We start from the raw sequence: 18,032 nt of genomic DNA on the forward strand, positions 1-18,032 counted from the left end.
CCCAAACACTCTTCAAATTTATTGCCCTTAATAAGGGAAATAAATTTGAAATAACAAAAGACAGCAAAAACGAAGAGCAACACAACCACTCTTCGTAAAGTCAGTGTAAAGTAACTGCTGTAGTAGATGAGATGCTCTCATCTGCCTGAACAAACAAACACATGCATAGCACTGTATTGTATAACCACACACGTGGTTTGAAATGCCATATTTATGAATGTTTAGCATTTATTTATTGTGATTAATGTTCATATTTTCGATTCTGTTGATACTTGGGGTAAAAAAAAAAAAAAAAAAACCTCAAAACCAGGAACTCGTAAAACAAAAACTCAAAGTGAAAACTGCCTGTATACATAAACCAAATTGCTCAGTAAAAAAACTGTTGTCAGCTTCCAGATTAGTGCTGCATATCAATACTTAGATTTCTCCCTTCATCTACTGTCAAAGCTTTCAAGAGTAACACTCTATAATCTTCAGCAACAAGACCAAGATGTGGAGGTACGCAATCACCTAGTCTGTTAACTCCATATGTATTCTTTTGGGAATTGACTAAACCTTGGCTCTTGAAAAAACTTTAGACAGAAGTTTACAATGCTAATGAAAGTCCTGAACTATAAGAAGATAATAAAGAACACAGTTTATTAACTGATTTTCAGGCAAAATGAAGATTCAAAGTTTAAAATGCAGCTCAGTAACACATGTGTACATCTTAACTATACTATTAACTACACTCAACAAGTCTTAACTATACTATTAACTACACTTATAAAAAGGTCCTAACTGTGACCACTAATAATAGTCACAAATGATCATCATACATAGTTACTACATGGAGCATTTTTTTTTTTTTTTGGCATGAAAGGATTCTGTCCATTTTGTCTTGCTATCAACTTTTTAACTTATTGACATTTGTCGGGGGAAAAAAACCCCTCAAACTCACAAGGGAACCATTCTGACCCTATTCAATGAAGATTTATCAAACTTAAGGAAAGCCAAGCAAAAGAGATTTAAATGAATGGTCCATGTCATGCCTAGCATTCTACTACTGCTGAGTTTTATGATATGCATTTTTGTATGGCATTTGCTTCACTCAAGTTTTCAACCAAGTTGCAATTCTTTAACCTTCTATCACTCATCTGTCCTAATTTATGTTACTTGACAATACCTGGAATTCAGTTCTGTAGATTGTACAACTCTTTTTCAAGTCTCCTACGAGAGGTGGCATAAATTAATCTTCCCACTTCAAGCTGTTTTGTTATGGTATATGCTAATATTCAATAAAAACTAAAACTTACCTGTAACTCCAATTCCTGCTAATACAACTCCAAGGTAACCGGCATCTTTGGTGGTCTTCCTCACTTGAACAATAAATAGAATTACATTAGGAAAAATAACTACGTTCTTACTTCAGTTTAAATATTAATTATGGTGTTCTATACTATATACCAGGTCCTTGCCATTCACAGGTACTATGTTCCTGAAATTGCTCACAAACAGAAAGGTTAAAGGCCTGTGGGGAAAAGGTGGGAGGTTAAATTTCACATTCCAGTTCACATTTTATTTTCCTATAAACTAGATTTTGGTATCATATAAACATATTTTACATACCCTGAATGGCCATTAATTTTTCTAAATGTGTACACTGAATAGAAATACAGTAAATCCTAGCCTTTACAGGTCTCAATTTAACAGGCAAAAAATTTTATTTTTTTACTAACAGCAGAGTATTGTGAGTATGCTCAACAAACAGGGAAAACTGAGAACTCATTGTTTGTTGTTTGTTAGTTATTTGGTTTTTAGGAGCATTAGCAACTAAGGCCATATTGCTCTGGGAATATGTGGTGGTCATTCCCAGACCTTTCCTCATCCTCCGTATTTGGTGGTGACGGGCTTGAACCCTGGTCTAATCAAGAAGCGTGTGCTACGCACTGTTGCTCCTTCCCACCTGGCTACGGAGGCGCCTGAGAACTCGTGAATGAAGGCTATTGTTATTTATTTGTTATTTTGGTTTTTTTAGGAGCATTAGCAACTAAGGCCATATTGCTCCGGGGATATGCGGTGGTCATTCCCTGACCTTTCCGCATCCTCCGTATTTGGTGGTCACGGGCTCGAACCCCGGTCTTATCAAGAAGCGTGTGCTATGCACTGCCGCTCCTGCCCACCTGGCTACGGAGGCGCCTGTGAATGAAGGCAGCTTGCATCAAGCAAGTGAATCTGTTTTTGCATGCATTCACTATTATATCATTAAGTGCTTTCTGTGCCCTGTTACATTATTATAACCTTACTTACTTACACTGCATCATCACAGCCATCAAGTGGTAAAAAGAGAGAGCACATGCAACTGAGAGATGTCAGACTCTGCTGTAACCATTTCCTACTTCTGTGGGGAATATAGTGTGAATAAAGTGTCAGATATTGTAAAAAAGTAAGGCTAAGCTTAAGGAATTTTTAAGGTGTCTAACTTGAATTCACCACTATCTCAACTTTGGCTTCTCAAACTGACTCTGAATAAAGTTTTTCCAGGCACTTCCACACGGTAATTATCTTCTTCTGACAATGTGCTATAGTCAGAAGAAGATAAAAAAGTCAAGGTAAATAACAGTTTGTTTTTTATTGCTTAACTTTATTTTAATATTCCTAATACATACACATACAAAGTAACTGTTCAAATTTCCAGTTATGTGGGGTGCAAATGGTCTTAAAAAACAGACAATCAGCAATAACAGATATACCCCTCCCCCACAATAGCCCATAAAATTGAGGGTTTAGTGTATAGGAGTCATCTGATTGTGGAGCTTGTTTAGATATCGTTAACAATATTTTAATTTTAAATGATATTACTGGTCAGAGCTATGCAAGATTTGCACCTCTAATATAACCAATAATATAATATATTTATTATTTTGAATTATTGTTTAATATGTTTAAACTTATTATGCAAATGAAAGTATTCACTTTAAATTCTACTTTTCACCAAGCATGTGCATCCAAATATTAGGAAGGCAATTTGTATGTAGGAAAAAAAATATATATATTGTGACATGTAAGATAAAATAAAATAATAATGTAATTTACAATACAGCAAAGTTAAGGATCTGTATTATGCAATTTGTAAATAATAAGCAGAATGCATTTGATTAAAAGGATAAATAGACCATCTAAACAGCTATAATCCAAACAAATCCTACAGGAATGTGATTAATATCTCTAAAACTAAATTGAAACATCAATTGTAAAAAGGAAGGAATAAAAAAAAAAAAAAAAGCACCAACTATCTTGCTGCTTCTACTCTGCCAGACAATGACACTTGAGGGATCCCAAGTATTATGTACCCAGGAGCATTGTTGAAGTCACATTATGTCAAGGAGCTGGGTATATTCTTGCTACGTGTAAGCCATATCTAAAAATTTCACCACTTCAAAAACACATCACCCCTCTACCTTTACTTTACTACTTGCTACATTGTAAATAGACTAACTGACTAACTAATACAACAAACTTAACTGCAAAAAGGTTGAAACCTCCCAAAAACTCCTTCATTCATTTCAAAAATATACAGTCTCAGTTCCAATTTCAATGACATCCATTTCCATCAGCAATCTACCAAGCCTTATTTTTTTCTGAGAAAATCTAAATTACCAGTTTTCAACCACTACTCATTTCATTTGTCCTAATTATTTACTATATGATTCCTTTTGCTTCAAAGGTGATACCTGTGCATATGTCTGCTCTGATATTTGCTTCAGAGATTTAGTACTTTTGATTCTCCTCTTTTTGATCTTTTCTGGCTTAAAATCTCTCTACCCCAGTCTGTCAAATTCATCGCTACCTCTATTGTTCTCCCAACTCCACTAATCACTTGGAACTCTGACTTCCTTTCTTTGGAACTTGAAACTTCAAGTTCCAAAGAAAGGAACTTCAATCCAGCTTCCTAACAGTGAGATAACTTTCTCTGGTGATTTTAATGTTCACAACTCCAGCTGGCTTTCACTTTCTAGTCACACAGACCCAACTAGTTGAGATGCTGAGGCGTTTGCAATTTTCTCACGAATAACCCTTCAAAGTACACAGTCGATGTGAGTGGTCCTCTAGGCACCTCAGATCACAAGTTGGTGATGCTTTTCTCTCATGGCTGTTCTTAGCCTCATGCTAATTGACATAACAAGAATGCAAAATGGGATGACCTGTGTCTTTTACTTGGTTTGGTTAGCCCGTTTTCTATTCTTAGCCCACTCACAACTAGGTTTGAACAGGCTAAGAATAGAAAACTTGCTTCTTATCCAAGTGGTAGTTATGCATTCTGGTCTCTTGCCATATCTATTGTCTCAAAACTTTACCATTTATACACCCACCTCTATTAAAAACTGATGGTTCTATTGCTACAGATAAAGCCAGTTTACTAGCATCCTACTTTTCATATAACCCTTGAACTGATGATCTTGGTAAACCACATCCTATCATTCCTAGTACACTTCACTCAATACTTCCTGTGGTCTTCCGTCAAAAGGATGTCAAAAGAATTTTGAACAATCATGATGCCAAAAAAGCTCCAGGGCCTGATGGAACAGTAAGCACCAGTTATATTGATCACTGGTATTAGAATCAGCCACTTTACAGAATCAAATTTCAAAGAACCGATTCAAATCAATAAAAGATACTACACGTTCATCATTTATTAGAATCACATCTTCGGTTATAAGAATCAATTTTGAATGCCTCTATGATATTTTTCTAAAGCACATTTCTGAGGTCACATTTCTAGAGATCACAACCATAAAACAATCTGCAGTTTTCCATTTATTGGGCTTATTTGTTTGTATGATCTATTATAAATGGGTAGTCAAACTCGATCTTATTGCATTTGTGATAATACTGACAGCTGTGTGTTTTCACGTTATTACGGTGAAATGTGGTTCTCCTTTGCTGAAATCTTCAATCATATAAAAAACATAAACAAATTTTCAGAATCTGCTCTTCATTCTCTTATCTAAACTTTTTATTCCGTAAAAAGTTGCTCTCATGTTATGTTAGTTCCAATTTGTGCTTGTCTTTTACTGTGTTTTAAATTTTACTAACCAAAAAAAATAAATAAATAAAAATGGCAGGAAAGAGTGATATTGAGTGTCTGGAATATTCCAAAACCTACGTTAGCAACTGTTTCAAAAAGTCTGGATTAATTATTCATGATGGTCAACTAAGTCACCCCAGAGGAATGTACCAACTGTGTGGTTCTACATTTAGGGTGGTAGAAAATGAAAAAGACCTGGGAGTGATTGTGCACTCAGATATGAAGTTTTCTGAGCAATGCAGACAGGCTGGTAGAGCAGGTCATGAGGTATTGTCAATGATATACAGGAATTTTGCTAGCAGGGAAAAGGAAGTAATTATCCCTTTGTATAAGGCAATGGTCAGGTCACGTACTGAGTACTGTGTACAGGTCTGGAGGCCTCATTTTAGGAAGGATGTAGAGTTGCTTGAGCATGTACACAGAAAGGCAACAAGATTGGTGAGGGGAACGAAGGGGTCCTCTTACCAAGAAAGGCTTAAGTTCTGCATATTGCAGTGGCTGGAACTAGGCACCTGTGAGGTGATCTGATTGAAATGTATAAGGCCTTGAATGGGTTGAGCACATTGAATTCTGATGGGATTCTTCTGCTTGATCAATTTACAAACTTGATGGGACAAATTCAAATTGAGGAGAGACAACTGTAGAATAGATGTGTGGAAATTTGCCTTTAGCCAGCGGGTGGTTAATTGCTGGAACAAACTTCTATCTGTCATTGTGGAAGTTGATAGCGTAAATAAATTCAAGAAGGAACTGGACAAACTTTTAAAGGGAACGGTTGTGTGAATTTTTTTTTTTTTTTTTTTTTGGCTAATGCTACATACACTTGCTTTCTTGCAATACATGCCTCTATTACTATTACTATTCAAGGCATACTATGATACTGATCACATTGAAAACATGTGCGAATAGGAATTTAATGATTGGGTGGAGATAGATGGATGGTGATCTACAAGTTACTACAGCTTTAACAGATGAAGAAATTGCCTTACCGATAATTTCGCCAAGGAGGAGCAAAATGTGGATGAACCCGAACGAATTCCAGTTACAAAACAGCAAAATCATGACACTATAGCCATCCCGAGGAGAGTGTGGGAAGAAACTGGTACAGCTGGTTGTGAATATAGACTGTTATACAATATTGAAAAATCTATAGATTTTTCAATATAATGATAATTTAAAGCAATCTAAAATAAGTAGCTACTATATTTTAAATTATAATCATATTACAAAGTGTTGTGTTTAATTAATATGTATATTGTTGTTGTTGTTATTTGGTTTTTAGGAGCATTAGCAACTAAGGCCATATTGCTCCGGGGATATGTGGTGGTCATTCCCTGACCTTCCCACATCCTCCGTATTTGGTGGTCACGGACTCGAACCCCGGTCTAATCAAGAAGCATGTGCTGCGCACTGCTGCTCTTGCCCACCTGGCTACGGAGGCGCCATATACAAATAAATTTTACATGTAGAATCTAGTGTAGTTGATTGAGTTACATGATAATATACAAGTAATATATACCTTTATATTATAAAGTAACTCAATAAGTCAAAACATGCTGTGACGTGTCACACAGTAATAAGAGGATCTAAATATAATAATGCAGTATCGCTGAGAAGAAAACAGATAAAATAAAATCAGGTTGAAGTAAAATTCCTTTAATAAACTTGAACAAATTAAGACTCAGAAATAGAGTCTCTGCACATTAGAAAGCAATTCGTTCTGTGGACGTCGAACAATCAGCAATCATTGAGCACTTCTGGTCTACCAGCACAACATCGACCCACGCTGCAACGTCGAGATTATTGACAAATTCCTGCCACTACTGTCATCGTGTTTGGTTGGAATTTCTCCACATCTCATGTTGCAGCAATCCTTTAACCGAAACAGAGGAGGTCATATCCATCTCATCACTGAGGCAACCATCCTCCTAAATGGCAAACATTGGCATCTGGAGCCTAGCCAAACATTACAGCTACAACCGCAACTCCTACTTCCAACATCTAATTGTTGCCTACACCTGTATTACGCAGTTTCCACCTTGCATGACCACCATAGCTGGGCACATGACATTCTGTATTTTGTAATAACGCTTAAAACTGAAGAAGGACATCTTCTGTCTGAAAACTATTGTGATTTATTACTTTTATCTTTGTTTTATTTCAATTTGTTCCAAGTTTATTAAAGGAATTTTCAACCTGAGATCATAGGCCTGTTGCCATTTAATAATAGGATCATTAATGACTCTAAGAGGATTTAAGGTCAACACTAAGAGAATTTAAGGACAAGTGTTTCTGGTCTTCAGGAAAATGAAATTTTATTTTATTTCCTACTATCACATAAATAGAACAGTTTTTAATATAAAATGAAAATTTTCAAAAATCTGATATGGTAGGAAGCAATTTTCAATTTCAAGGAAAAAAAGTAATAAAAAGGTCTTACTTTAGCAAATAAAAATTTATGTTGTTTAATGGTGTTATCTAAGAAACAGAAGCAAATAGTTTATATATATGTGAACACTACTACTGGCCCATAATAGAATAGTTTTAATAATGCTACTGATGACTCCAAAATGGTAGCTGAAGAAGCTTAATAAAATTTTTCCATCAACATTCACACGTATTGGGTAATATACTTTGGGCAAAACTAATCTGTGCCTGAGGAGTCTGTGGAAAGGCATATACCTCAGAAATTTATATAGTTCTTATATAACTTTGTTTCGTAGTGGCTTAAAATATTCTAGCACTAATATTTACTGACAAAGAAATACTGCAAACACTGAAAATCTATATATTTACAAATTTAAGGATTTAAATTGTAACATTGAACCTATTTTTCACTTAAGTAATAATAAAATTAGTAATAATAAAATAAAACATACTGCACAAAAGTTTTATTTTGGCATATTGTAAATCCCTGGCACCACCATGCCATGACAGGATTAATTATATGTAGTGCATACTGCATTTAAAGATTTTATTCTCTAAATACAGATACCATATATGTCATAAAGTAAAATAAGGAATAGTGTAAATATATCATGCAGTACTTTATAATTACCTAGAGAAGTTTTTGATGTCAACCATTACATTTTGTCTTGTATGAAATGCCAATGGCTTCTCCTTTCAAAGTCGGCAGTAACCTGCAAACATCACAGGTATCCACTTAGCTTGATATCTTGCTTCTATACTTAAAATGGTCTAGTGATAAAAATGGGCCGCCATGGAATTTTCTAGCAGTGTAAAGGCTACCTCGAAATGCACATACTAGTATGTTATGCACATTGTGTAAGTTACTCCAAGATGATAGTCAGTACTTTGCATTCTTTATATCAAAACTATTTTAGAAAATAAAGTCACTCACCTTTTTCACTTAATGTAAGTTGATTTTGATTATCTTTTGTCTCAGTGACTGCAGAAGGTGATGATGAGGACTTTGATCTTTTCCATATGAGATCTCCACCACCAATATGAGGAACTGCTTTGCAGAAAAGTGTAGTTGCTTCACTGCAGCTTAAAATATGGCATATCTTTCCAGAAGAACCATTATGAAAGCAACTGAACCATGATCCTGAAGCAACACAATGCACCCTCGAAGCAAGCATATCTATATTACTGACAAAAAAAAAAAAAAAAAAAAGAGAGAGGAAAAAGATGTATTTACAAGTAAATGTTTCTTAAAGAAATAGTTCTTAAGAAAGGGAATCAAATTGTAAAACACTAATTACCAAAAAAATAGTTTTATTTGGGCATAAAATATTAAAATAGAGTTGAACAAGTAATTAACATAATATACAAAAAATAAGAATTTTGTCATTACTAACTGGTCATCACTAGTATACTTTTAATATCAAAGTTTTGTATGAATCATAATCATAATGTAGTGTTCCCCAATAATATCTTTCTCATTATAAAAATCAGTAACTTTGTATGAATAAGGAGATGCTTGTAGTTTGTAATGACACGATGTTCAGCTAAAAATTTTTAAATATTTTAATTTAATTTTTATTTATTCATTTTAATGCTAAACGTTTTATACAGATATTTTTGTCTTTCGCCCCACACACAAAATGCAGATGTAGTGACTAATATACTGCTGCAATATGGCCTGAGCTGTTGATCTGTTCTATAAAACCACCATTTTTGTCATATCAGTACTAAGTTACTAAGGGTTGTACACAAACAACCCTTAGTAACAGGAATGATATGATGATAAATAAGCATTTATCATACACACAGACAATGCATCAAGTTTTAATGAGACAATGACACTACTTTTCACTGTTGATAAGATTGGCATAAGTATGTATATACTACATCAGGTCCTTTGAACACCACCACAGCCAAAAATAAAGTGGGGTTATTTCAAACGAATGCAATCAAGGTAACAAGATGTGATAGATTAACAATCAAGAAGCTGAGGACCTCCATTTTCAGTAAGAAAATAGTATTCATCTCTTCCTACAATGCATAGCAAATTCAATATTATTCAAAATTTAAATTATGAATTGAAAAATTGTGTGAATATTTTTACAATGTTCTTTGAAATTTTTGATGACTGGTTCTTATATGCAACCAAAATTAATCTAAACTGTGTTGCATACTGTGAGACAGAGCTGTACCAGCTACAAAAAATGCACATCTGATCTTTAACTGCTGCACTAGCCATTACAAACTATGAACATGCATTCATAATTTGTAATGGCCAGTTCTTTTATTATAACAAGCTTCAACAACTATACTCTGTAGAAAAAGGTTTGTTTGGCTGGTTGTTTGTTTGTTATTTGATTTTTAGGAGCATTGGCAACTAAGGCCATATTGCTCTGGGATATGCGGTGGTCATTCCCTGACCTTTCCGCATCCTCCGTATTTGGTGGTGACGGGCTCGAACCCCTGTCTAATCAAGAAGCATGTGCTACGTACTGCTGCTCCTTCCCACCTGGCTACAGAGGCGCCTTTGGCGCCTCTGTAGTGTATACTCTCCAGCTGGTGTGAAGCTATTGTGATTTATTCTTAGATGAAATTTTTAACAATGGAGTGGTTTCTAACTGGTACCCTGAGGTGCAAAGTCTCTAATGTCATCTAATTTAAACCAACATGATTTTTATCTCTCAGGTTATCTCAAAGGCTGTTCAGAAAATATCAGCAAATTAGTTCTTCACTGAAGAAAGCAACTGAAGATTAAATTTTTTCTGTCAGAGGAAATTGGAGCATGTTCTTCATAATTTCATACTCCAACTAAGACTCATCACTGATAAACAAAGAGGACACATTAAACATAAAGCAGCATGTTGAATTAAAAATCATCTTGTATATTTATCCTTTAATTTGATTTTCTTAGCAGTTTATTCCCCTTATCAAGTATATTGAGATATTTCCTGAGCTACATACAAGAAAAGTCAAAACTGTTTCACCCAAGTGTGGATCTAGCTATGAGCACAAAAAGGCACCTGTCCTGCAACTCCCTTCACAAAAATTTGGCAATGACATCACAAATGTAGAAAATGTGGTCAAAGGAGAATTTAGCTCTGTGCCTAGTAGTGAAAGAAACAGAATCTGTGTCCTGAAAGTGCCACAGAAAAACTATTAGTCTTGAGAAATGAAACTGATATTAAACTCAATAATAAATATAAAAATTCTTAAATACATTATATTAACAGTACTTTCTAAAACAGATAAACTGGTATTTACAATAGGATCACTTTTTTTCTTTTTTTTTTCAACTATTACCAGGCCTCACCTTACTGATCGCAGGATTATATAGCAAATCCTTATGGTCAGAAAGTCACAAACAGTAAAAACCTCTGTTTGACTTTTCTGATCATAAGGCTGTTAGTGTAATGGAAAAGTGGGAGGAGTTACTTTCCAGGCACGTGGGAAAACAGAGAAATACAATTTTTAAACAGAAATAGTCAAAATCAGTAAACGTAAATTATGCTCACAAAAATGTATAAGCATTTAATTTACCAGTAATCCAAAGATAACTATATACAGGTTTAACATGCTGGGAGACAGACAATTTGTTAGTGGAGGAGCTAGATGCCAAGAGTAGAAAATAGCACAAAAATTGTGATTGAATTCTGCTTACCTTTCTTTTTAATTTATTTATAGTTCTTCATAAGATAATACAGCAGCTTCTGGTTTTTCAACCCCCAAACATGCAAATCAAGCTGTGAATGCATATTTGTAAATATCTATATGTACACAATAACCAGTGCATTATGTCCAAAACAGTCTATGCACCAAAACTCTTCAAAACAAGAATAACCATAATAAAGTAATATCTTATAATGGAATTTTTTTCATAAATTTAATTACAAAACAAGTTGACACCTTATATGACCATATATTCAGTAGGTCATATTGCTTGGGCCCACCAAGAAATTTCCTGGAGCCACAGTAAATCAGTTTACCCAATTCCTGTGACAACCCATTCTTTCAAACAATTTTTTAGAAGAATTAAAACATATTTAAGAAGTGGGGAGAGGGAATATAGACCAGTGGAACCGCCCGCACTTTCACAAGTTCACAAAAAAAATCTCACTTGATTAGACTGCTTTTAAAAAGATGGATTTGTGAAGATGGAATTACTGAAAAACAAATTTCACTATACAACAAATTTTGGATGCAGGAGGAGATACCATTAAATATGTGGTTATCATAAATTATTATTTATTATTAATCTTTCATTTTCTGTTAACCAAATACAAAAACTATAAATATAATTATGTGTCATGGTTTGTGATCACGACATGAAGCATGTTACTGCACGTAATTTTTTTTTTTTAATTAACATAATATATACATTTGAACACTTCAAAGAACACACTGATAAAATTGCACATCCAGTAGGGGCCAAAAAAGAACTGCATCACCTTAAAAAGTAACAATTGTAGTGAATATAAGATATTGTTTTATTACAGTCATTTTGCTTGTTGCAAAGCAAAGGTAATCCGTCAGATAATGCTTCTATTGCATCAGACAGTAATTGCAAGGTATTGCATCAGCTGTTTCTATAAATACGGAGTTGGAAGAGTATACATGCTCATTAGTATCCTGTTTTTTTATTATCATTATTATTAGCTATATGGTGCAAGGAAGTCTGAGGCTTAGGCTGCACCAGCATTAGTACAGCGAAATTGTGTACTAACGTACAGCCACAAAAGCTGGAACTTTTGTGGCTGTACCTTACTGTACATTTGTGGCAACCCAGCCAGGCAAAAAAAAATATTTCTGTTGACGTGCATGAGCAATTCTCTTTTAATGCACACAAACTTATGTAGTATTGTACAGCCACAAAAGCGGTGGTTTGGGTGTGGCAAACCCCAGGAAAAAAAAAGCAAAAAGCATTTCTGTTGACATGCATGAGCAGTTCTCATTGTTACTGCACACAATTCACAATTGTGAATTGTGTGAATTCACAATTGGGGTCACAATGTGACCCCAATTCACAAAGGAGGATCAAAGGCTGACAAGTAATTATAGACCTGTGAGTTTAACTTCTGTTCCAGGAAAATTAATGGAGGCACTGGTTCAAGAGGCACTGCAGAATCATCTAGACAAGACTTCAGTTATACCTCAGACACAGCATGGCTTTGTTAAGGGGAAGTCTTGCCTGACCAATTTGATTGGATACTGTGATGCAGTCATAAAAGAACTGGATGCAGGGAATAACTTTGATATTATATATTTGGATCTTAGAAAGGCTTTTGATACTGTTGCACATGGAAGACTGCTGCACAAATTGGAGCAGTGTGGGGTTGGAGGCAAATTGCTGCTACGGATAAAGGGATGGTTGAGGGGGAGAAGACAGAGTGTTAATCAATGGACACTGCTCATCGTGGACTAATGTTATTAGTGGATTCCCTCAGGGTTCGGTGTTGAGTCCATTATTGTTTTCTGTATTTATAAATGACATTGATGATGGTATATCACGCTTAATGTCCAAGTTTGCAGACGATACAAAGGTTGGCAGGGTTGTCAAGTACACTACTGACACTATGCTGCTGCAACAGGATCTGGAAAGGTTGAGCAGATGGGCTGAGAGGTGGCAAATGAAGTTTAACATTGACAAATGTAAAGTACTACATATGGGAAACAGCAACCCCAGAGCAACGTATCAACTCTGTGGTACTACACTGACAGTGGTAGAGAATGAAAAGGACCTGGGGTAATTGTGCAGGCAGATATGAAGTTCTCTGAGCAGTGCAGACAGGCTGCAAGAGTAGCTCATGGTGTCTTGTCAATGATATACAGGAATTTTTCTAGAAGGGATAAAGTGGTGATTACTCCCTTGTATAAGGCAATGGTCAGGCCACACCTTGAGTACTGTATACAGGTCTGGAGGCCTCATTTCAAGAAGGATGTAGAGCTGCTGGAACGAGTACAGAGAAGGGCAACAAGATTAGTGAATGGAACAAAGGGGTGCTCTTACAAAGAAAGGCTTAAGTTTTGCAAATTACAGTGTCTGGAGACTAGGCACCAGCGAGGTGATCTGATAGAGGTGTATAAAGCCTTGAATGGTTTGAGCATGCTCAATGCTGATGGGACTCTTCCTCTTGCTCAGAATAATCACCTGAGAGGGCATAAATTCAAATCGAGGAAAGACAGATGTAAGATAGATGTGGGGCAATTTGTCTTTAGCCAGCCGGTAGTTGGTCGGTGGAACAGACTTCCATCCCTTGTTGTGGAAGTTGATAACCTAAATAAATTTAAGGCTCAGCTGGACAGGTATTTCGAACAAACAGAGGGGTGAAGTGGAAGTGTTTTTTTTTTTTTTTTTTGGCTGATGCTGCATAAGCTTGCTTTCTTGCATCATATGCCTCTGTTAATTACAAAATTGTGTAGTAATGTAAGGCCACAAAACTGGGGGTTTGGGTGTTGTGGCCCCCAGAAAAAAAAAAAAAAAAAGGAAGCATTTCTGTTGCATTTAAATGCATACAAAATTGTGTAATAACCTACAGCCAAAAACCAGGGATGTTGGGTGCAGGTGCAGCCACCTCCAGAAAAAAAAATAAAATAAAAAAGGAATCGTCGGTTATACTCCAGATTATGGTTACACCTCTGGAGGAAGTGGTTTCTTTTGCTCTCGAATCCATCCCGAATCGCTGGTGTAAACTAGCCTAACCTTTTTTCACTTGCCAAAAATCTATTAAAAAAACCCACAGTTCTTTTGCTTGAATCCATCCCAAATTTGGCCATGCAATCAATGAGGTGGGAAGATGTACCGATAATCTGGAGGTTCAGCCAAATTGTTAGTAATGTACGGACAAGAAGTAGCAGTGGTTTTCTGGTGTTAATTTTGTTACTTGTTTAAAAAAAATTGAATTTTTTGCTCCGTACTGCTGTTTCTTTTCATTTCAGCTCTGACATATTGATATGTCAAGTGACATCTCTTTGTAATGTGCGGGCAAAGAGAATGGAAAAGAGTGAGTGGGAGTTGCCTTCACCTGGCAATCCCTGCCTTCTTTCTCAGTGAAGTACAGAGGTGTTTCAAAGTTCTGGAATATTGCCATTATTTCTTTGAGAAGAGTTATTCCTAAATGTTTTTGTTACTGGGGGATACTTTTTCCAGGCTTCCTATGCTCCACCTCACAAATACACCCTTGTTTGCTCAGTAATTTCGCTCTTTCACATTCATGCATTGTTTACCAGGAAACTAAATATTCGCTGTTGTGACAATGGAAAGTGGATTGAACGAAATCTGTTAATAAAATGGATGAATATTCGCATTTGTATATGGGAAACACTGTTCAAATCAGGGCGGTTGCAATCTTACGTAAAGTGATACAGAAGTATCACTAGAAAACCATATAACTGTAATTGGCTAAAATCTATTATTTGGGTACCACTTGTCTCCACGCAGTGGGCGTGATCATAGAACAGTGTGATTGTGCAGTCGACTTCTGCGATTGGATGATTATTGTGAAGGTATTTTGTTTCTGATTGTTTTGTGTAGTTGAGGGGGTGGAGTGCGTAGCTTAGGTAGGGTGTTTATCCTCGCCATCCCGCTGTTTTAAAATCGAAAATGACTTCCCGATTTTAAAACAGCGGCAAGTGGGGGGGGGGATAAACATCCTAGGCATATCAACCTAGGCCATAGAGGCATAGTGTTTGGGTAAGGTGCCACCTGTGGTTTCCCACATCTGCACCATCAGTACTCTTGTGATGTATACAGAATAATGTAAAAGCCAGAAAAGGTGTAGTGTGTTGTATGTGAAGAGTTTTGTGTTTGGTTCTGTTGTAATGTTCTGGCTTCTTAGCCGCAGGGCCCCTAGTGGGACTCCACATTGCCTGCCATCACCACTGGGAGGTGAGCCAGACTTCCACAGTCCTATGGCTGCTCTCTATCAGGGGCAGCCTGAGCTTCCTGACGGAGAACAAAAAAAAAATAAATAAATAAAATAATAATAAAATAAAATACAAAAAAAATAATAAAATAAATAAAATAAAATAATAAAATACAAAAAAAATAATAAAATAAATAAAATAAAATAAAAAAGATAATAAATAAATAAAAAATTTAAAAAATAAATAAAAAAATAAAAAAAAATGGTGATATTGAGTGGGAAAGATAGTACGAGAAGTGGAATCAAAGTGGGAACAAGGAGGAGGATGAGGAAGGAAGGTATTCTCCAGCAGAGCAAAGAGGTGAGAAGGAAAAGTGGGAATCACCCCTGGCATTGGGAGCCCATCCACTGCAGGGGAAGAAGACAGTTTGCACAATAAGTGAGGTCTGCAAAGGAGAGCACCATGTTGTCATACCAATCTGGCATTGCTGACAGGGCTAGCCAGGTGGGTAAAGTGCCTGCCTGGCAACCCAAAAGTCGCGGGTTTGAATCCTGCCTCGGGCTTGGATCAAAGTACTGCAAAAACCTTGGGACGTGCACTGTGGCCACAGAAGCCGATGCACCAACAACTACCAAAAAAAAAAAAAAACATCTGGCATGGCAGATTTCAGCTCCACCCGACCAACCCAAAGGTATTCAGATGTCAAAAAAAAGAAAGGAAAGTGCGAAGAGTTAGTGTCATCAGTTGGGTTGTCCTGGAATTGGTAATGTGTGTCTCAAGGGCGTAGAACGCCTTCTCTGGAATACATCTTGAGCGAATTCAGTGAGAGCTATATAAAAAATCAACATTGGACAGTGGGCGGAGAAAGCAGCGAGTGGCACCTACCAATCACTGCTTTATTCCTATCCGTTTGTCAAAATATTATTATTATCAGCCACAGGATGCAAGGAAGCCTGAGGCTTATGCTGCACCAGCCAAAAAAAAAAAAAAAAAAAAAAAAATTACCCGAGTTACCCTGACTGAGAGGGCGTCAAAAGTAGAAGGGAATCACCAAGAGAAGAATGATGATATCCAGCTCAGGACCCTAGGTGTGCCCAGCCCATACTCACCAGATCGACTTGTACCCAAAATCTGTAGGTTTGCCCTATAATTATTCCAAAAAAGAAATAAGGAGGTTTAAACTCTATGTAAAAAGTGTTTCAATCCTATTAATTAACTTGGTATCATGCCGCTAAAATAACTAACTTCAAACCATCGCCCTATTATTTCACTTAGTCATTTTAACTACATTAAACATAATGTCCAATCAATATAGGTGCAATCAAATTCCCCAAGTTTACTTTTATAAATGAATTTTACGATTGACAGCTGTTAATAGTCGGTTACCCTCATACAGCATAAAAAACTTTAAACCTACCAACAAATTTTTAAAGACTGCCATTGTCTACGTCTCTAGCGACCTCTCCTGTCCAATCGTATGTATAACATAAATTCATATCTATAATCTTCACACGAAAAAAAAAAAAAAAGCGATGAATAAATGACATCAAAAATTACAACAATTAGCATTTGTTCACATTATTATAATATGATTTCTCCCTGATTGAGGGTCCCACCTCGCAACGGATATTACTACCACGTACACAGGGTGGTTGTTGTTATGTCTGGTGTTACTGTTGGTCGACGACCTCTCTGACTATACCAGAGGTGTTTAGGATTGCGAATTTCTGGAATTCCTTGTAGGTGTTCTCTGGGAGACCTATTGCTGCTAGGCTGTTATGAAGGGTAATTGGCACCATACTTGTGGTTGACACGATGATCGGGATGGTCGTTACTTTAGCATTAGCATTAGTAGAGGCATTTGATGCAAGAAAGCACGCTTATGCAGCATCAGCCAAAAAAAAAAAAAAAAAAAAAAAAAACCACTTCCACTTCAACCCTCTGTTCGTTCAAAATACCTGTCCAGCTGAGCCTTAAACTTACTTAGGCTATCAACTTCCACGACAAGATGGAAGTCTGTTCCACCAACCAACCACCCGCTGCCTAAAGGCAAATTTCCGCACGTCTATCCTACATCTGTCTTTCCTCAATTTGAATTTATGCCCTCTCAGGTGATTATTCTGAGCTAGAGGAAGAGTCCCATCAGCATTGAGCATGCTCAAACCATTCAAGGCCTTATACACCTCTATCAGATCACCTCGCTGGTGCATAGTCTCCAGACGCTGTAATTTGCAAAATTTAAGCCTTTCTTCGTAAGAGCACCCCTTTGTTCCATTCACTAATCTTGTTGCCCTTCTCTGTACTCGTTCCAGCAGCTCTACATCCTTCTTGAAATGAGGCCTCCAGACCTGTATACAGTACTCTAGGTGTGGCCTGACCATTGCCTTATACAAGGGAATAATCACCTCCTTATCCCTGCTAGAAGAATTCCTATATATCATTCACAATACACCATGAGCTACTCTTGCAGCCGATCGGCACTGCTCAGAGAACTTCATATCTGCCTGCACAACCACCTCCAGGTCCCTTTCATTCTCTACCACTGTCAGTGTAGTACCACAGAGTTGATACGTTGCTCTGGGGTTGCTGTTTCCCATGTGTAGTACTTTACATTTGTCAATGTTAAACTTCATTTGCCACCTCTCAGCCCATCTGCTGAACCGTTCCAGATCCTGTT

At 36.5% G+C, this 18,032-nt stretch overlaps 1 protein-coding gene across 1 annotated transcript in view; it reads right to left on the reverse strand.

The window, feature by feature from the left end:
• Positions 1-16,823, reverse strand: part of LOC150082822 (mitochondrial import inner membrane translocase subunit Tim21) — a 90,327-nt gene extending 73,504 nt beyond the window's left edge. Inside the window, exons 1-3 of the mRNA XM_090376839.1 lie at positions 16,773-16,823; positions 8,430-8,680; positions 1,296-1,358 (exon numbers count right to left, since the gene is read on the reverse strand). Coding sequence (XP_090232965.1) covers positions 1,296-1,358; positions 8,430-8,670 — 304 coding nt within the window. The 5' untranslated portion in view covers positions 8,671-8,680; positions 16,773-16,823. The remainder of the gene's footprint in view (positions 1-1,295; positions 1,359-8,429; positions 8,681-16,772) is intronic.
• Between the last annotated feature and the right edge of the window lie 1,209 nt (positions 16,824-18,032).

Source organism: Mastigoproctus giganteus, chromosome 7, assembly GCF_048544385.1.
Source record: "Mastigoproctus giganteus isolate SK-2022 chromosome 7, ASM4854438v1, whole genome shotgun sequence".
Lineage (NCBI taxonomy): Eukaryota > Metazoa > Arthropoda > Arachnida > Uropygi > Thelyphonidae > Mastigoproctus > Mastigoproctus giganteus.